A 21237-nucleotide genomic window follows, 5' to 3' on the forward strand; every position below is an offset into this window, starting at 1 on the left:
TCGGGTAGAATTCTAGGGAAGGATATGGGTGAGAGTTTTTTAACAAGATCTTCCAGGCGTTTCTCTACCACCTCATGGAAGAAGTTAAAAAGCTTTTGGAGGTTATCTACTAGGAGAGTTTGGGCTTGTATGTAGACGTCGGAACAATCTAGTTGGTATTGTATGTTAAGGCTAACAAATTTGGTGTTAAGAAGGACTTGGGCACTAGAGTCTTCCAAAACAAGGCGTGGTGGTTTCATGCACAAGCTATTGGGAGCTTTATTGCTAGCTCGGAGGTTTTGGAGGTGAGATTTTGCTTTAGAAAGCTTGAGATTAATAGCCTTGAATTCTTGTAAGGAACCAGACACAATTTTGTCGAACTCTTGAGGTTTGGTGATGGAAGAAAGGGAGGGGAGGGAAGAAGAAGAGAGGATAGGATTAAGAGAAGAGGTATTGGAGCGAAAAGGGGAGGGGGAGGTAGTGAACGAGGAGGAAAAAGCACCAAAAGAAAAAGGGGCAATGAGGGAGGGATTGGGGAGCACTCCCCTTTGAGATCCAAGACCGATGGGCGCACCGTAGCTTTTGGCACCTTTCGAGGAAGGAGGAGAGAAATCAAATTCCTCCACGGGGAGGTTTGCCGTGAGCCCTTGAAGCTTTTCCGTGCTAAAGAGGGTTTTCTTCTAGGAGGAAGCGGGAGTTGAAGGGTTGGGTTGTGCGACAAGTGCAAAGGGGTTCGTGAGGGTGGAGGCCGAAACGAAACCCGGAAGAGTGATAGGAAAAGTCGAAGAAGAGGATATCGGTGCGAGAAAGTTAAAAGCGGTATTAGGTGAGGGGGAGCCGACGGTGGAAAAGCCGGAGCCGTTGGAGGAAAAAACGGCAACCGAGCTAGATGGTGAGAGAAAAGGGGAGGTTACAAAGGAGGGTGCGGGATTGCTATGGAGGGCGGGGGTGGAAGATGATTCCATGTTGACACTGTAGCAAGCAGGCAAAGCGGAGAGATGGGTTTTCCACACTATGAAGTTTCAAACTTCAAGTCGCAAGTAGTGGCGAAAGTCCTCCACTGCCTTAGTAACCCATAAGGAGTGACAGTTGCAGGCTAACTAATAGTCAAGGAAAAAAGGAGGGCTTAGAGAATTATGGAGTGTTAAAGAAGTGAGAGCTGCCGGCTAACTATTAGTCAAGGAAGGCTGAGAGACTTTGAGGTTGTGGGCAGGTTATAAAATGGTGAAAGGTTGCTTGAACCATAGTCGCAGAATGCAGTGGTTGTAGACGGCATTTGCTGTGTGGTGTTAGTCGCAAAATAAAGTATAAGCTGCAGACGGCATTTGATGTGCAGTGTTAGCTTAGGCGGCTAAGCAGAGCGGCCTCCGAAGTTGAGTGTGCGAAGTAGAGCCGGTGAGTCCCCGCTAAATTGATTCGGTGAAGCTGGCTTGCGAAGCTGATTCGGTGAAGCTAGCCCGTGAAGCTTGAGCACGCGACGCTGGCCTGCGAAGTGGAGAAGAATGCCCTTGGTGAGCAGCAGATGAAATCGGTACGCGGATGTATTTAGTGGCCCGTGAAGAAGACCGTAACGTCTCTCTTAACTGCAGGAGGCTTGAGGAATGGCACGTCGCAAGTTTGAGGCATAGCATGTCGCAACTCGACACTGTAGGCATGCCATTCTGTAAGAAATCTAAGGCTAAATAAGTAGTGCTTTAAACTGGGTGGCGCGTGCATTAAAGCAAGGGAAGCCCATACTGGCATGCGCACTAAATGCAGCAGCAAGCTAGGAACCCACTGCCGTGGTTGAAGGCTACATGCAGTGAAACTGTTGAAGGCAGCTACAGGCAGAGAAAACGCTGAAGGCAGCTACAAGTAGAGAAAACGCAACAGCGCCAGCTTAAGAGCTTGAATTGGCGCTCATTCTGTGCCCTCTGAAGGTGAGTGCGCCACTGTGGAGCGGATGCTGCAGGTGGCCAGTGATGCAGAGCTTGCCACTTGCGTTATTTGAGCGGCTGATGCGACGCTGCGGAGAGGATGCTGCAGGTGGCTAATCACGCCTTTGAAGAAGAGCGTGACTCTGCTGCTCTTCTCAAAGAAAATCTCGGCCCAGTAAAGACTACCCCCAGGTAAGTGTATGCATCTGTATGCTCCACAATCTCATGATCATATGTGAAAGTAGGTGCTGATTTCTTGATCCACTGTGGGGTGGTGTTAAACACCATAACCTTGGTTTTACCAAGGCTTACACACTATCCACTATCCTCTACAAAACTGTGTAATGCATCCAAATGTTGCTGCATACCCTCTGGTGATTTAGATATCAACACAATAGCATCAACATATAACAACAATGGGATCCACGTCCCTGCCAGCTGGGCACCTCTGTCAATGTAATCAGACACCTCATCAACATACATACCAAATAGAGTAGGAGACAATGGGCATCCCTGTTTCTCCCCAATAGTAGAGAACTAAATCAGATACCCCTACCGGAGTGCGTACATGTCCCATCACTGATCTGTGCAAAGCCATAATCCCTCAAATCAACTCTATGGGCACCCCCACCTTCTGTAGTCTGCGCATCAATCGAGCTCTTGGCACCATGTCAAATGCTTTGCGGAAATCCACAAAGCTACAATAATCCGTCTCCCATGTGGTCTCCCATGTGACCTGCCCTCCTCAATGATGCCTGTGAGTGTCAGAATATGATGCCTGTGAGTGTCAGAATATGATCAAGAGTGGAGAAACCCTTCCTGAAACCGGCCTGCTGACCCTTTGCTCGTACACCCTCACCCTCCGCCCAATTACTCAAGTGTTGCTCAAGAATGGATTCATACAACCGTGCCAATGTGTGTCCAACCATAAGAGAGAGAAATGAAATGAAATGTTATATTAACGTCTTCAAAAGGCCAAAGTGACCTATGAGACCAGAAAGTTACAATGCGGTTTATCTGATACAAAGTCAGATTAACAAATTAAATTAAACTAGGATAACAAAATATAAATACTGCGGAATCCTAAACTAAGCTGATAGGTGTGAAAGGTGAAAGGCGTGAAATGTGTGAACTAAGCAGTACAATGTGTAGACAATATGGGAGGGAAGTAGTCTGTAGAGATCCATCTTCATAGAGATCCATCTTCATCTGCACTCTGGACGACGAAAAAGTATGGCTCGAATCCTTTGCTGTAGCCTCCTTCGAAACTGTGTAGCTCCTCTTCTCCATCGGGGTCGACTAGATCCCTAGCTCCAATGCTCGCGAGGTCTATGAGAATGCCAGTAGTGCGGGCAGACCTCTCCACTGTTGGCTGCTCCTCTGTCTTTTCTTCTGGGTATACAATATCTAGTGTAAAGAAATCTGTGATCTGTCTCTGGGGTTGTGTCTCTTCAGCTCTCCTCAGTAAAGTTTCTCTATGTCTGTGTAACTCAAGTAGATATAGCCCAAGACATCTCTGATCCTCATAACTCATGACCCTAGATAGAGGCCCAAAACCTTTTCTAAATAGACAATGAAAACGGCCTCGTATCTCATAGTACACTATGCAATGACATATGTAATGTACCTTTGTCTCTGGCTCTAGATGGCATAAGCGGCATATCTTGCTATCTGTTGGTGTCCCTCTGAATCTGCCAGTCTCAATCTCGAGCTGATGTGAGGACGTGCGTATCTGGCCAATGACACAACGCAAACCATGAGAAAGATGCGTGTCCATATAGCTAGGTCGAATCACAAACCCATCCTCCGTGAGGTGGAGAAGATGCTCTCTATAGAAAGCCATCTTTGTGCCCAACTCTTGTATCGGCTCTATCCATGTCCTCCTCGTGTCCAGCTAGATCAGATCCTGACGAATGAGTCTATTAATCTCTACCCGCGTCAGAGACCTCAAGGGAGCCTGTAGAGAGTATTGAAAAGGAGGCAACCTGTCCATGGTGAAACCATGTGTCTGAAACCATGATGCCATCTGTGCATTCCAGCATGATGTATCCCCATCAAGAGCTAATTGTCTGGAGGACTCTAGAGCCACCTTGGCATATCTGTCTCTGGTAGTATCCCACAGACTGTGTACAAAGGAGACTGATCTGGTAAGCGCCTCAATCTCCATAAGGGGGGCAGCTAATTCCGCTCGAATGATATCATGCGGTACGGAAGCCTTGGCTCTAATCAGCCAAGAGATCATAGATACCAGGGGCTTCTCCATACGCCTCCAACCATCCTGGCCTACAGAAGGTCCCCAAACCTGCACCCCATATAACATAGTAGAGGCAACCAAAGTATCAAAGAGCCATAACTTTGTCCTAGGTTCTTGGAACTGGACCTGCGAACACATCCTCTCCATTCCTCCCAGAGCCGCACTAGCTCTAGTTAGTCAAGTCTCTGCTGCTCTTCTCAAAGAAAATCTCGGCCCAGTAAAGACTACCCCCAGGTAAGTGTATGCATGTGTATACTCCACAATCTCCTGAGCAGTAGGTACCGATCTCCTGAGAGAGAGAGAGAGGAGAGAGAGAGAGAGAGAGAGAGAGAGAGAGAGAGAGAGAGAGAGAGAGAGAGAGAGAGAGAGATTTGATTTGATTTGATTTGATTTGGTATTAACGTCCGCGGGGGCCCAGAAATGACCCATGGGACCTCAAAGTGATACATAGTCTCCCCTCTGGGGGGTGTATGGTGTGGTGTGTGTTATTCTCTTTTTGTGTTCCTATGAGTGTCTTTTGATGCTCAAGTATGCGGGTGAGGTATGTTCCGAGAGCTGTAGGGGAGGGGTTTGTCTTGGATAATAGGTCCGCAAAGGTAGAACAACCGCTTAGGGCTGGCTGAAAATTGATGCTTCTAAACGGATATGCACATCATGTACAATGAAGTTCAATAAAAGATTGAAATATTAATACTAAAATCTTGAAACTGCCGCATTAAAGTTATCATGATCATCGTCACTGTACGTGGATGCCTGGAATCGATCGTCATCCGAGAAAGTATTGCATTCGTCATCGAAGAGTTTTGTTGATGTCCGCTTCTATAAGTAGTTTCGGACGGGGGGGAGGGCACAATTGTGGAGGTGTCAGATGCAGTCGAGGGGGAAAGAGCAAGAAATTAAATGAAATAAAATGTTACACTAAACACCTTCAAAGGTTAAAATTACATTTGAGTCAAAACGGATACAATTAGTGTGAATCTAATCCAATGCTTAGGTACTAAAATAAAATGAAGTAAAGTGAAAGACTAAAAAATTAAAATCAAAACCCTAAAAGCGTAAGACTAAAATTGTCATCATCATCATCGATGCACATGGGACGTTCACAATGCTCGGGTAGTACGAAAGTGTCTCTTAGGTCAGTCCCTTTCTTAGTTGAATCCACCTCAAGAAAACCAGACTCTCCTCTACGCACAGTAGCGTTGCGACCATCCATGATTATCTTGAACCATTGCACGTCGAACAAGTCGACAAAAAATCCTGTATAATTGATCCTCAAAATCTCTTGTAGCGTGCCGAAGTAAGTGAGTTCCGCCACCACAGGATTTGCATCAGAGGACCGTCGTTGACTAGACTGTTCAAATTTTGCAATGATTCCACAATCTTGAGTAAAACGCTTTTTGTCGATCCGTTACACCCTAAAATGTTTACCTTTACACCATGATGTTGTGTATGACTTATACTACAACCAACAAAGATTATGAGTGGCCGTTCAAACATCTAGAAAGTAACTAGTCGTACATTGCAAACTTACCTTGGTCTCTGTGTCTGTGCAGCTCGAGCAAGAACAAACCCAAGCATCTCTGATCCTCATATCCCATGACTCTGGACAGTGGTCCAAAACCCTCTCTGAACAAGCAATGGAAGTGGCCTCGTATCTCGTAGTAGACGGGGCAGTGGCATGTGTAGTGCAACTCTGTCTTAGGCTCCATTTCACACAAGGGGCAAGTCTTGGCCTCTGCTGGTGGTACTCCGCTGTATCTCCCAGTCTCAATCCACAGCTGGTGAGAAGATGTGCGTAACTGGCCAATAGCACATCTTATCCCATGAGACAAGTAGGTGTCCATGTATCTGGGTCTCGTCATAAAATCATCCTCCGTAAGCTGGAGAAGATGCTCTCTGTAGAAAGCCATCTTCGTGCCCAACTCCTACGCCGGCTGTATCCATGTCCTCCTGGTGTCTAGCTGGGTCAGGTCTTGACGGATGAGCCTGGTGATCTCGGACTGTGTAAGAGTGAGAGATGGTGCATCCAATGAGTACTGGAAGGGTGGCAACCTGTCTATGCTGAACCCATGCGCCTGAAACCATGATGTCATCTCCCCATACCAACATGCTGTATCTCCCTGCATGGCTAACTGTCGAGAGGACTCAAGTGCAATGCGAGCATATGTGTCTCTAGGAAGTTCCCACATGCTGTGTATGAAGGAGACTGATCTGGTGAGCGCCTCAACCACTAATGGGGTGGCCGCTAGCTTTGCTCGAATAATGGCATGTGGTACTGATGCCTTGGCTCTAATGAGCCGTGAGATCATAGAGATCAGAGGTTTCTCCATGCTCCCCCATCCATCAGTGTGACCCGACCCCCCGTGATGATCCAATGAAGGTCCCCATATCTCGGCTCCATAGAGCAATGCAGAAGCCACCCAGGTGTTAGAGAGCCAGAGCTTCGTCCTAGGCTCGTGAAACTGAACCTGTGAACACATCCTCTCCAATCTACCCAATGCTGCACGGGCTCTAGTCAATTTGGTCTCTACTCTCTCCTGAGTGAGAATGCCGGTCCGCTAAAAACCACTCTAAGGTAAGTGTAAGCATCTGTGTACTCCACAGTCTCCTGGCCATATGTGAATGTAGGTGCTGACCTCCTGATCCACTGTGGGGTGGTATTAAACACCATAACCTTGGTTTTACCAAGGTTGACAGACAAACCACTTTCATGGGAAAATCTATGCAAAGCATCCAAGTGACGTTGCATCCCCTCCGGAGATTCGGAGATCAACACAATATCATCTGCATATAACAAAAGTGGGATCTATGTCCCTGCCAGCTGTGCACCTCTATCACCATCGCTCTCAATGTAGTTAGAAACCTCATCTACATACATACCGAATAGAGTAGGAGAGAGCGGGCAACCCTGCTTCACCCCAATAGTGGAGTGAACCGGTGTAGATAGTCCCTCAGGGGTGCGTACATGTCCAACTACTGATATGTACAATGCCATGATCCCCCAAATGAGCTCTGTGGGTACTCCTATCTCCTGTAGTCTGCGCATCAATCTAGCTTTGGGTATTGTGTCAAAGGCTTTGCGGAAGTCCACAAAGGTACAATAGATTCGTCTCCCATGAGATCTGCCCTCCTCGATGATGGCCCAGAGTGTCAAGATATGGTCAAGAGTAGAGAAGCCTCTCCTGAACCCTGCCTGCCCATCTGCACGTATTCCTTCCCTCTCTGCCCATCTACTCAACTGCTGCTCAAGAATGGATGCATACAACCGTGCGAGTGTGTGTCCAATCATGATAGTGCGATAATTCCCAGGCTCCATAGGGTCTGTTGACTTGAAGATAGGTACAATCGTAGATAGGCTCCAAGTATCATGCAAGCCCTCACACATGGCACGATTAAACATAAGTGCTAGAAGCTTTGCTAGTAGATCTTTGGCGTGTATGAAATGCTCAGCCACTAGGCCATCATCATCATATGCTATCCCAGTCCTCATGCTGTCAATGGCTTTCTTCACCATCTCAGCGGTGAAAAAAGCACGTGTGTGGGCATGGATCGGGGGGTTCGGAAAGGGGCGACTGTCCAGGTATTGTGTACAAAGATGATGTGTACTGACCCCAGGTCTCTGTAGAGGTAACAGCAGGGGGGGGGATTGCTCATGCAAGAGCCGCCACGCCTCACGTGAGTCCTACTCAAGAATAATTGGTACAGATCCTGCTCTAGTCGAGCCAAAAATGCCCTCTTCTTCAGCCGCACCAGGCGTCGTAAGTCAATCTGTGACTGTCTGTGAGTGATGTCCCCCAAAAGTACCTCCCTCTGAAGTCTAGCTCTCGTATGGCGGCACTCATCATACCAGCTGTTCTGAGGCATGCTCCCTGAACGGCGTCTTTGCTCAGGCAGGGTGTGTGGGTATGCCTCTGCTGCTACATCATGTAATGTCTGTGTCAGTATAGTAGTAAGCTCTTCCAGTGGTTGCCTTGGTTCCTGAGTGCATAATCGTCTGTAGATCCCGTCTATGTATACAGAGTCCGTCTCCCGCATGAAGATGTAGCGAGTAGGGGCTGCTACCCGTGGCCTGTGTGCTACATTGAACTGGAAGGAGATGGTCATCGACACAAGAGCATGATCCACTGCCACCCCAACCGGTCTGGGCCCAACTGTGAGATCCTGGATGCTAGAGATGAGATACGGCTGTGCCATGACATAATCCACTGTGCTGGCTCCATGTCTGTGTGGGAAGCATGTGAAACCTCCCGCAGCAGGAAACCTCTGTAGGCCATTCAAGATGGCGAGTCCATATGTGCAGTGCCCATATCTATTAGGTGCCGTCCATACTCAGTATATTCCACATCCTGCGATAGTCTGGACAAGCCTGTCTCAACAACATCTAGCTCCCTCAGCATCTCCTCTGAAGTATCATAGAACACTGTCTGGTGATGGGTAGTCCTAGCATTGAAGTCCCCTAGAATGATAATGTCACCATCTCTAGAGAACTCCCATATGTCATCATCCAAAATAGAAAAGGGGGACTATCCTCTGGGTGATGTGTAGACTGACGTACTCGGGGGAAAGTAGCAAATAGCAATGTAAAGATATCTGCCTGTCTCTGCTTTCAATCTCACCCACATGTACCTAGCCTGCTCATCCCTGCGGGCTATATGTATCATTGGCTGCAGATCCTCTCTAAATAACACTGCCACTCCCCCTGAGCCCCGTCCTCTGTGCTCTGATCGCGTCTCCTGTCTGTAAGCTGTCTCCCATCTGTATCCACTGATGTGAGGCAGGGATTGCCTAGGGGCCTGATGTGTCTTAGAGTAGAAGATGATGTCTCTTCCAGTAAAACTATCCTCAAAAGCACCCACATCAAGACGCATAGATCCATTACAATTCCATGAAGCCATTTTGAGTGTGGTCCCATAAGTCTCGCACCATCATGTGGAGCGTCGCTCTAGTATTACCACTCTTCCATTTCGGTAAAAGGCAATCTTGCCTTTTCCCCTTGTTGCTCTAATCTCCGGCATTACCTCCTGCATATGAGCCATCTGCGAGAGGGTAAGATCATCCCCGAGAAAGATGCCCGTCTCTTTAAGAGTTGGCCTTTTCTTCAAGAAGGACTTCTTCGGTTCCATGGAGGGAAAACGGAGGATGAGTGCTGTTTCTTTTGAGGTTTCCCCATTGCTTCCATTTTTCTTTATGTTGCCCACTCTCCTGGCTCTTGTGTGCGTCGGATCATGAACCCCCATCAAGGCCATGAGTTCTTTTACCTCCTCGTCCACATTGTCTTTGTCTTTAAGACCGCAAATTCTCACATGTAAAGCGTGCACACGTCTTCTTTGCTCCTCCTCTAGTGTCAGATTAATGATAGTGGGTGTGGACGTGGGCGTTATCTCCTTGCCTTTTCCTTTCTTGGCAACCTCGATCCATTTCTCGGCCTCATCTGCCTTCTGTTGAGTTTTTGTAAGAACATCTACCCAAGAAGTCGTCATCTCCTTGTGTTTCTCTTCTCCCTCTTTGATTGCCCGTACTTGCTCCTTGATCGTGTTGATTTCTTCGATTATTGAAGGTTGCAATTTGCCCTCTTCCAGTGTGTTTCTTGATCGTGCTTCGGCGAGATCCTTCTTAAGTGACGCAATCTCTTCATCCTAAGTCGTCACCCGATCTTCTTGTGCATTTATCTTGCTTTCTTGAATTAAAACGCGTCCTTCGAGCATTTTTATTGTGCCCAATAGATTTCGGTTCATCTTGGTAATGGTCTTCGTCCTTTCCTCTTTGCACTTTTGGATGGCATCCTCTAGGGGGTCGGCGTTATTGTTTAGCTTCCTCATGCTTAATTGTCGCCGGAAAACGATAGCCACTAAGCCACTAAGCGCACATATGCATCCACATTACGCATACATTATCTCCCGCATCAAGCATACATTTTGCGCGCTTTTGCAATATCGTGTGAGATCTGCCAAGAAAATCTGCTATCTGAATTTCTGAATTTTCTGGGGTTTTTTGTATTTCTGGAATTTTGTCAGCAGATTTCTGAGAATTCCTAAAAATTCCCTGCTGCTGGAAAATTGTTGGACCTGGCAGCCAATTTCTGAAAATTCCCTAAAATTCCCTGCTGCGTATGTGCTCTGTTCGTGTCAACCTGCTGCAACTTCACCTTGCTGCTGTTCGTGTCTACCTGAAGGCGAGCAGCTCTACCTGACAGCGAGCGGCGAGCACCTATTGGGCGAGCACCTTTGGAAAGGGCGAAAAATGTTTGTTGGACTAGCAGCTTGGACGAGCACCTTTGGAAAGGACGAGGGCGAGCAATCAGGGGCAAGGGCGAGGGCGAGCAGTCGTCGTCGGCGAGGGCGGGCGAGGGCGAGCAGTCAGGGGGCGAGGGAGGGCGGGGGGGGAACTGCGTAGAGAGAGAAAAAGAGAGAGAGAGAGGGAGAGAGAGAGAGGGGGGGGGGGGGGGTTTGCATCTAGAGAATATTGAAACCTGTGTAGAGAGAGAGAGAGAGAGAGAGAGAGAGAGAGAGAGAGAGAGAGAGAGAGAGAGAGAGAGAGAGGGGGGGGGTTGCATCTAGAGAATATTGAAACCTGTGCTATCAAGTGCCACGAGGACTCCAAAGCTAGACGAGCATAACGATCTCATCGGAGCTCCCATAAGCTGTGTATGAATGCCACTGATCTTGTAAGAAATGCTCTCTATGCTGATACAAAGCTGCATATTGCAAGTGCCCAAGGGTGGTCCGCCATATATGTGGCGTGCCCTCACTGGATAGACCCCTAGTACACAGAACTGCTATTGCTACTTCCATTTGCTCTTGCAAAACAAAACCTCTAGCTCGGCCTCAACATGGGCAACAACCCCTAGATTGCTTTGAAAGCAAGGCTCTGGTGCATATCCTTTTGACTAGAGAACTGATCTGGAGGGAGAGAGACATGGGTGAAGGCTTCCTTGGGGTGTGGCTGCTCTCTAAAGATCATGGAACATCTCTCCACAGCCTGCACCTCGGATGTGGTTGCATGATCACATTGCCTTTGTGTAGATGCCTTAAGACGAAAAATGCAACGAGGGTCTCCTTGCAAGGAAGGTTGCCCATCATTCGTACAATGGTGCTGGTGTGCAAATCAGTCCCATATTGCAAATCAGCCCACATCCTCAGTCGATTCAGATCGGTGCATCAGATCAGCCCGGAGGTGCTTTATCTTCATGAGTTTCCATGGCACTAATCTTGCTAGAGTCGACTCTCTCCATGCATTGAGGTATATCATTTGTGGTATATCTTCTTTATGCAATGGATAATAAATATCACTCGTGTAATGGGGTGGGGGGCCCTTGAGAGGGTTGTCTGGGGCCCATGAGGTGTGTTTTCTTCTTCTTCTTCTTCTCCTCCTCCTTCTCCTCCTCCTCTTTGTGTGTGTGTGTGGCTTTTCATCGAGACCATCCTCTCCACACAACAGATGATGGGTTTATCTCACGTCCCAAGTATAAGGACACCCACCTATCTCATGGCATTAAATGTGTGATTGGTCAGTTACGCATCTCATCTCACCAATTGGAGATAGAGATTGGGCCGATACAGAGGTATACCCCCAGAGGAGATATTATGCCTAATTTGCCAGGGAGAGCAAATCACTACTTCTTACAAAGGGACTACTTGGAATGGCCCACCAGAGGTTACTTAGTCACACCCTCATTGGGGTATCCTTCTTGATCAAGCCATCCAGCTTGGTTGCTCACAATGCCCGCGGATATGAAGATCTTCATATCGTAGATGAGGTCTACATCGGAGGCTATGGAGCATCGTTGAGCGACATCTAGCACAAACTTTTTGGTTGAGTTGAAAGAGCTGACTATGGACATTGAGGCCATACTGCAGAGACCCATGAGAGAGTTCACGGGATGATCACCATTGTACACTCTCTCCATTGTACACCTCATTGGCCCTCATGTGATTGTATCCCCTCCCCATATGTTTTGAGATGATGTATTGTGTGATGCTGATGATGATGAGGTAGGCTTACATACCTACCCACTCTAGGTATGCCTATTTATTTTTATGTTTCCGAGACATTGTATTAGAGTCACACATGGATGTAACCTTTTGGTCTCATTTGAAGACGTTAATGTAACATTTCATTACTCTCTCTCTCTCTCTCTCTCTCTCTCTCTCTCTCTCTCTAAGGTCTCTTGTGATAGTTTCCTACGACGTTAAAATTCTCTTCATTCTCTTCTTCTTCTCTCTCACATATACCATGTATCTCCCATGAATCACCCCCTCCCCTTTTACCACTTGACCACATTTTGTTACTTTGTATTTTTGTCCTTTCTTGATGGATGAGGAACACACATGTATATTCGATTTGTCTCTTAGACCGACTTCAGCCTCTAATAGACATAAAAAGATATTTCTTTCTTTCTTTATTTTCTAACTCTCTCTATCAGATCAGCATCTCTGATACATACGTCTATTATTCTTTAAAGCTGATCTCCATCTCTCCGCATAGGTCTGCCTGCATAGATTGAGAGACTTATCTCTCCATTAAGTTTATCTATTCATTTTGAGAATCATCAATAACGTAAACTTGCATCTGCTGACACAAGGTTAACGAAAAGGATATGGATAATGTTATTGCTCAATTTTGTGTGCTCTCTCAATTCCATTGCGTCTGACACTTGATTATTTGTGCAACATTTTACTTGATATTTAATGCCATGGCTAAGACTTCCAAGAACAAACTTTTTACCCAATACAAGCTGAAATAAAGTCCAAGTAATTAAGCGTTTTGTACTATCAAAGTTCTCATCTACCACATCCGATTGCAGTAAGGAGTTCAACCATTGAGATCATAGACATTTGCAGCAGGCCGCTTGTGAAAAGAAGACAGCAACCCTTCTTGTGGAAGGTGCTCAAAATATTTAAAGCGGAAAGCTCATCTTTGAGGCCTCGTCCTCTCTAATGCCGCTTGTATGTGATTCATTATTCTGAAAGAGGGAATTCTTAGAATCTAACAAGCATTTGCAATCCACAGATTTTCCATTTGCAGGTTTTAAGTTCTTAGCTTTGGGTGCTGCCGTAGTCTCTTTATGTACATCAATCCTAGAACATTTAAGTTCTTTAGTCAAATTTGTGGCACCGTGATTCTTCTCTGGTTCTCCTTCATCTCAAAATTTAAATTAGAGCAGCCGCACTGGACGAAACTGTAAGACAGCTCAATAATTGAAAACAAACATCTCAGAATGCAAAAAAGGAACCCGAGAAAATCGAAATGATCCCTAAAAAAAAAAGCAGTGTTTCCCCCCCCCCCCCCCCACCCCCCCCCCCCCCCCCCCCCCCAACCCAAATACCCCCCTCCTTTCCCTTTCCCCTTGTCCCCCTGCAATACTCCGAGAGGGGAAATGTCTGCTGCATCTTTCTTAATTATCTTATTCATTGTCAGATGGAGTGGTCTCGACTCAAAACGAGGGGTGTGGTTCCTGGGCCTCGTGCTGAATGTGCTAGTGTGCTGTTCAATGACAAGTGGTATATTGCAGGAGGAGAGCTTAATGGGACAAGTAAGATTCTTTGCCCCAAGTCATGTTTATATAAGAGACCGTTGTTGTTGACATTAAGTGTAAGTGCACTGCACATAGCCCTTGACATCATTCAAAGGCCCCATCTCTTTATGATGTCACATTTTAGTAGTTTGGTGATTCTGTAATCACTTGCAAACATATATGTTTGTTGGATACGGAAAAATACTGCACTTCAACAAGCGATCTGGTGGCACATTTTGATCTTTCGTAATTCATGTGTCTCGATTTTCCTGCTAAAGTAGCATAGTTTTGCACTCAGAAAGGGCATTGAGCCAACCATACAGACTGCTTGGCAACAGAAAGGAAACAGTATCAATCAAAAAATTTCAATGGTACCTATGTGGGAAAATTGAGTTCAATGTAAACAGATTGCTCGCATTAGGGAAATAACCTACTTTATTGACGACTTAAGCTTCTTCAAGAGGGATTTTTGGTTGTTGCTTATAAGTTGTTACTGTATTGCCATAAATGTAACCATCTTTGCAAATTCACCTCATCGACTCACTTCCCTCTCTGATTGTTACCTTGAGAACTCAATCATGAGGGTTTTGTAGCGAGTGGACTGTGGCCTTGTATTGTGCCACATGCTTTTGTTGTATAATATGCTTGCTTGCCTCCAGAAATTGGAGGTCCTTGGAGTCACCAAGTAGTGCTTGATCATGCTTTTAACATGGTAGACACATGAAAAGACATGTGAGCAACGTGGCATTCTGAAGTTTGCATGTATCACTGTTTGAACCTGGTTGTAGTTTTAATGTTCTTTGCGATTATACATTACTGACAGGATGCTTGGAGACTATTATGTTGGATGTTGCAAGGATGACCTGGAGTGTGGTTGCACAATCAAATGTCAACTCTCCCTCAGCCTCACAGGTCATTGCTTCAAAAATGGTTTTTCTAGGACATTTTTCAGCTAACTTTTACATTGTATACTTATTGACCAGGGATTAAACTTTAGCTAGATCGAGTTTGTCTTGTATGGTACAGATGGGGTAGTTGAATTTATGTCTTCTGAAGGGCAAATGTCACCTATGATTCTGGAACTTCACATCAAAATCGTGATTACCAAACAAAAATAAAGGGAAAAAACAGGAAAATGCAATGCTATCACCAGTTTATCATGAACTGTATTGCATGATGGGGACCAATGAGTTGTGCCAAAGGAGGAAGAGTCCATGCAAGTGCGATCCATAAGTGTGCAATGCAAAGGGGCCTAATGTTGGACACATCATTATATAGGTGTGGGGCTGGTTCATATCATTGTAAAGGAGAGACTAGAGAGAAGTTTGAAGAACATTGACTCTCCTGCCACAAGGGGACATAGAAAATTGTGCATTAATGCTGGAGTAGGCGGTGGTTTTAGGAGGGTTGAGCTATCAAGGGCAGCCTTTTCGCAAGGGGATAAGGGCTATGCTCCCTTCTCACTGTCATGGGTAGATCTCACCTTTCGGATTCTGTCCATATTCGCTCTTTCAGGTTTCACCTTACCACAAGCGAGGATTGCTGAACAATTTTAGAAACAGTTATTTTCTTAATCAAGAGACAGAGAGAGAGGAGACATGACCCCAGATTGGGGATCAAAAGATGGATTCCTGGGCTAATCCCCCCATCTAAACAATAGCCTTTACTTCCCATGAAAAGAACATAAAAGAGAAGGTGAGGTGCTCTATATTGAACAACTAGCCGCCAACAAGACTAACTAGAGTGATGCAACTCTCGCTAGTGTGAACTAGCGAGAGTTAGGCGCGGTTCAAGAATCCTACCTGGGCTCATTTGTTGGCTATTTGAAGTGATCACCTTTGGCATTACCTACTTGGATACCCAAGCTAGGTGTGGGCTGGTGATATGGGATGCCACAGTTCTAGGTGTGGCCTGCACAAAACTAGTAGAGCTCATGGGACTGTAATGGTCCAACTTGACTCCCCCTGAGGTAGACAAAATTGTAGTACTGAAGGCTTGTCTATTATTGATGCACAAAAGGCTATCAAGGCCGTCGATCTCATGACATAATGAGGGCAAAATTGTTGCTTCAATGTTCCTCCATCGTGATAGAGGCACTTTTCCAAACTTAAGTTTTTCTCCATAAGGTTCTGGATATGATGTAGCGTTAGGCTTACATACCTATCCACTCTAGGTACCCTCATTTAATTTAGTTTTTATCTTATGTTTCCCTGCCATTGTACTAGAGTTAGAATGGCATACATAACTATCCACTCTAGGTACCTCATTTATTTTTATCTTTATGTTCCCCTGCCATTGTACTAGACCAAAAGGTTACACATGGATGTAACCTTTTGGTCTCATAGGTTATTTTGGCCTTTTGAAGACATTAATATAACATTTCATCTCTCTCTCTTGAACAAGAAGTCTTGAGTTCAACTCTCCTCGTCGGCTAGATCTTTAAGGTCTCTTGGGATAGTTTCTACAACGTTAAAACTCTCTTCTCTTCTTCTTCTTCTTCTCTCTCTCTCTCTCTCTCTCTCTCTCCCTCTCCTCAGGGGTTTGGATTGTCTTTCACTGTTTTTAGGGTTCGTCACCTCGTTTTTGCTGTTTTCAGGGTTTTGTCATTGTTTTTTTGCTATATTTAGGGTTTCGAATTTGTTTTTTGCTGTTTTTTAGGGTTTTGTCAGTGTTTTTTTTTGTTTTTTAAGGGTTTCGTCTCTGTTTCTTGCTGTTTTTTAGGTTTTCGAAACTGTTTCTTTTCGTTTTTAAGCGCCACTGTTTTTTGCTGTTTTTTAGGTTTCAAATATGTTATTTTGCTGTTTTTAAATTTCGAAGCCGATTTCTCTGTTTTTAAGGATTGCACAAGCGTTTCTTGCTATTTTTTAGAGTTTCTTGCATTTTTTTGGTTGCTTTAGTCTTTCTCTCTCTCTCTCTCTCTCATGGTCTCTCTTTATTGGGCTACCCATTGACCCCCTTTCATATGGCCTCTCCAGTGGCTATATCCCGCCTCCCTCTCAACATGAAGTTCTCGATTACCAACAAGCGGATATCAACACAAATTGAAGTGAAGAAGTGGAAGAAAGAGATGGAGGCAACCTTTCTTCAAAAGATGAGGAATGGAAAGAGGAGAAGAAGAACCTATGCGAAAGGATTTCTCGCGTCGAAGAGCAAGCGCTTCACAAGAAGCCACAATCCGAACTCTCCAAGGTGAACTTCTTGCAGCAAAAGTGGGTGGCTCGAAGAAGGCGAAATTCAGCCATCCATGATGGAAAAATTGAATACTATGAGAGAAGAAATACGGGTTATCGAGGAAGATGAGGAGAAGAAGACATGGGCCGCGGTCATCTCTGCAACACGAAAGAAAGTAGAAGAGGCCGAAAAATGGATTGAGGTCACCAAGAAAGGGAAAGGTGAGGAAGCTCCTTGTACACCCACTCTTATTAACATGACCCTCGAAGAGGAACAAAGGAGGAGGATGCGGGCTCTACATGTGAGGGTAACCGGTCTCAAGGACATAAACAATGTGGAAAAAGAGGTCACAATCCTCACATCCATGCTGTTGGTGGACAAGCCTTCACACACAAAGGCATGGAGAGTGGGCAAGAAGAGTGGTGGCCGGGGAGAATCTTCAAAAGAGAGAGCTCTCATACTACGCTTCCCCTCCTTGGAAGAGAGGAAGAAATTCCTAAAAAAGAGGCCTACTCTCAAGAATACGGGTATTTTCCTCGGTGATGATCTCATGCTCTCATAGCTTGCGCATATGAGAGAGGCAATGCGAGAGATTATGGCAGCAAGGGAGAAGGGAAAGACGGCCTTTTATAGAGATGGTCGTGTGGTGATTGTAGAGCGGCCCTCTACATGACGGTGTGAGACCTATGGGACTACATTGAAGATGGCTACTTGGAATTGTATTGGATCTATGAGGTTGGACATTGGTACCTTTGAGGACAGTTGTCACCAGCGTGTGACTACTATCTATCCTTTTTGTTGATTTCTTTCTTATTATCTATTTACTTTCACTTTTTGGAAACACCCCTCGGGAAATCTAACTGCCCTGCATTGCATAGCTAGTGTGGAACTGTCCAGAGGGAGTCCAGGCCTGAGGGCAAGAGAGCACTAAGGTTGGACAAGGACTATGGTTAGCCAAGTGGGGTCATTGACTAGCCAAAGTGGAATCCTTTGCTACAGAGGCTACATTTCAGTTTTGGATGTGGCCACAGTGTACAAAGAGGGTCGGATGACCTAGAAAGATACAATGGCAGCATCTCCTAAAATTTAGGGAACTGCTATTTTGGACCTGAAAATGTCTTCGCGTCATTACGTGCAGTTTGACATGGGGATCATTTTGTTTTTCTAGTGGCCAAGTCAACAGAGGCTGCAGGTGAGATATTTTTAGACCCGAGGGTCTAAAGCGGGAAAATGCACAAATGAGTGACACTTGGCACTCTGAGGCCAGTTTACTACTTATAGAGAAGGCAAAAACGTGATTTATAGCTGGGAGGCTCATTTTGCAAGTCTCTGTCACAGGTTAAGAGCTATGGAGTGCTTGCTTTCCCTCTTATGCACAGTGCGGTGCCAGGAGTGATGCCCTGCACGCTACGCACTGCCCTCTCTCTCCCCTTTGGCAGTATGTTATGCCCCTCTAGTGGGCTTTTCATTTGACCAATGTACAGTTGTGTGGGTTCATGCGCGATTGCCGAGGCAAGAGCCTCTTGCACAGGTACTGGATTAGCTAGCGGCTAATCCCCCCGCAGGTACAGGTGAATTCGGAGAGGTTTCACGCCAGAAATCTCGTCCGATTCAAAGGGCAAGTAGCCCTACAGGTGCGGGAGCTCGAGGACTTGCTAGGGATGCGACCGGCACGCAGAACGGAGCCCGAAACAGTGAATTACAGCCTGCTGTGTATTTTTGCAGGTTTAGGGTTTTGGCCCTAAACGGACCCTAATACCCCCAGGAGTTCGGGGACGCAAGGGGACCGCTGTACAGGCGATCTGGCGCATTTTCAGGGCTGAAAACAGAGAATTCAGCGTGCTGCAGATTCTCGCCAGGTTTTGCAAAGTGCCCGTATGCGTCGGGAAAGTCGGCCAATGCGTGGGAATACTGACCGTGAAGGGTTCTAGTACAGTTATGCTGCCGAAATCGGGCTGGAACAGTGGAAATTCAGCCGAGTTTGTGCGGGGCAGCTTGTAGGAACCACAGCGTTTATTCCCTCTTTTGAACAATAAAGAAATACCGAAAGGGGCGCCTAAGTTAGGGGCCAATCTGGTGTCTGTCCACTCATACAGGTGCAATCTAGCAGCCTGTATCCCTCTCCCCTTTGTTGTGTCTTGAAAGTACAGGTAAAATAGACGACTAATAATGGGTGAAAGCTAAATCAAGGTTTAAAGTAAAGTCTACCGCCCTTTTTGGATTGAACAGGCCGGTTTCATGGTTCCATCGCCGGGACTAAATCACTTTTTCCCATAGAAGTGAGCCTTGGTCAGTTTTGGGCTTGAAGACACAGGGGATCATAGACGAGACACAGGGAATTGTAATTATGGCTGACAGACCAGATGATGTGACTGAAGAGGTTTCCTCTTCACAGGGTCAACAGACACATGAAGTGGGTGAGTCCTCAAGACCACCACAGACTGATGATGATATATTCAGGACCCAGTTGGCTACTGCTGTGGCTATGTTCACACAAGCAATGCAGAATCCGAGGTTTTTAGCCTTTCTGCAACCTCCGGTTCCGTCTCAGCAAGTTGGGTCACTGGATCATATTCAAAAGCCTGTTAAGGCTCGAACACAGGTGATTCATACCGCACAGTCAATGGAAACACCTGTACACTTGACGGAGAACATGCAGTCTCCACAACGTATGCCTAAGGTGCAAGAACAGGTGGCTGAGATGCCAGTTTTTCAAGCTGTACCAATTCAGCCCGCCACCTTTCAACAGCCTATAGCTGGTTCTAATGGGCAGGGAAGCAACCTACAGGCTATGCAACAGGTCTTCCCACCACCTTCAGTACACCCTGGCTATTTTGGAGGTGGATCGGTATTTCAGAGCATGGCTGGTCATGCACCTGGAAATCAGTTTTATACGCCAGGAACAGTGTTTGCGGGTGCTCAAACGATGATGCCTAACCCCATGTACAGTGTCATGGGTATGCAACCAGGGTTTCAAAGCACTCAGGGACAATTTGGGATGCCACAAGCAAATTTTGGTATGGCTGGAATTACAAATCAGCAGCCAAATATGGCATTTCCAGGTCAAGTTAATAGCGGCCAAGGAACACAAATGAACCCTAATAGTGTTCCCATGTTTCAGTCACTTCCATATGACAATTTAACGCCGCTGGAGAGGCCAACTCCGTACAAAGAAGGTGGCAAAGGTGTGTCATTCACGACCTTTACAGGGTTTGATGACAGGAAGAAGGCTCTTTCATTCCTCCAGCAGTTTGATAAGGCCTATGCAGGGGGAAACTTTACAGAGGCTTCAAAGGTCCGCAAGGCAGCCACTTTCTTGACAGGGAATGCGGGACAATGGTGGACAACTTTATTGCTTCAAGGGCAAGCTCCGTCCACATGGATTTACTTCAAGCAGATTTTTGCAGCAGCATGGTTATCTGATGATTTCGAAGCAGATGTCATGACAGAATGGCACCAGCTTAATGCTGCCACTTGCAGAAATCTGGATGATTACAATCGGAAGTTTTGGAAAGCTCTACTTCCAGTAACTTCCTATAGGTTTGTGCCATTGACAGAACAGATAGAAAAATACTGTTGTGGCCTACCCAAAGGATTGAGAAAATACTGCACAAAGACCAAAGTCACTACTTTGACGCAGCTCATCGAGGTAGCAAACACTGGCAATGGTTTGCTCAAGGGAGAAGATTGTGAATTTAACACTGGCGTCAAGGCAGGATCAGGCAAGAAAATTCAGCCAAGAAGCACGTTCCCAATGAGGCTCCTAAAGGGACTCAGGAGTCGGCCAACACAGGGAAAGACAAAGCTACGGCTGAATCAGAAAAAGGACCAGCAAAGAAATGGAAAAGACGTTTTCCTCGCAAGTCAGAAGAGCAAAAGAAGGTCCTGAGGACAGAGAACAAATGCTTTATATGTGAGCAGCCTGGCCACATTGCTTACAACTGTCCTACAAAGAAAAGGCCAACTGATTCTGAAGACAAGGAAGACAAGAAAGGAAAGAAGCCCATGGCTGGTCTAGTGCCAGATATGGGGGCGACAAGCCAAATTCAGATGCAAGTGAGCTTTGCAGAGCATGGGGAAAGGTTAGGGATCAAACAGTGCTTATCTTCTTTGATCCAGGTGCCAAAGCCAACTTTATTTCCCCAGAATTGGCTTCAAAGTTGGGAATCAGACCTGAAGAGATGGGGTATACAGCAGAGGCAGGTTTGGCATGTCCTGGCCATACAGAGGCTGTGACACCCATCATTGGAAAGTTGCGTCTACATATCCAGTCCTATGTAGATGCTGAAGAATTTTACATCATGCCACTGGACGGATGTGATGTGTTGTTAGGTATTCCTTGGTTGTTTCGTGTACAGGGAATCATGGATGCCTACAACAAAAAGATCACTGTACAGAGCAGG

The 21237-nt window shown here is 46.0% G+C and overlaps 1 protein-coding gene and 1 pseudogene across 5 annotated transcripts in view; one reads left to right on the forward strand and one right to left on the reverse strand.

The window, feature by feature from the left end:
• Positions 1 to 235: 235 nt before the first annotated feature.
• Positions 236 to 1056, reverse strand: LOC147432317 (uncharacterized; annotated as a pseudogene).
• Positions 1057 to 1165: 109 nt separating this feature from the next.
• LOC147432318 (uncharacterized) overlaps positions 1166 to 21237 on the forward strand; it is a 57927-nt gene continuing 37855 nt past the window's right edge. The window contains exons 1-4 of one of the 5 annotated variants that reach the window (XM_086492284.1): positions 1168 to 1490; positions 1569 to 2087; positions 13567 to 13681; positions 14487 to 14575. In XM_086492284.1, coding sequence (XP_086348410.1) covers positions 13567 to 13681; positions 14487 to 14575 — 204 coding nt within the window. In that variant the 5' untranslated portion in view covers positions 1168 to 1490; positions 1569 to 2087. Of the gene's footprint in view, positions 2088 to 4278; positions 4384 to 13566; positions 13682 to 14486; positions 14576 to 21237 lie in introns of those variants that run through there. The other 4 variants (XM_086492288.1, XM_086492283.1, XM_086492287.1 and 1 more) reach the window with 4 other exon arrangements.

This window comes from Adiantum capillus-veneris, chromosome 20, assembly GCF_014529385.1.
Source record: "Adiantum capillus-veneris isolate H3 chromosome 20, ASM1452938v2, whole genome shotgun sequence".
Classification (NCBI taxonomy): Eukaryota; Viridiplantae; Streptophyta; class Polypodiopsida; order Polypodiales; family Pteridaceae; genus Adiantum; species Adiantum capillus-veneris.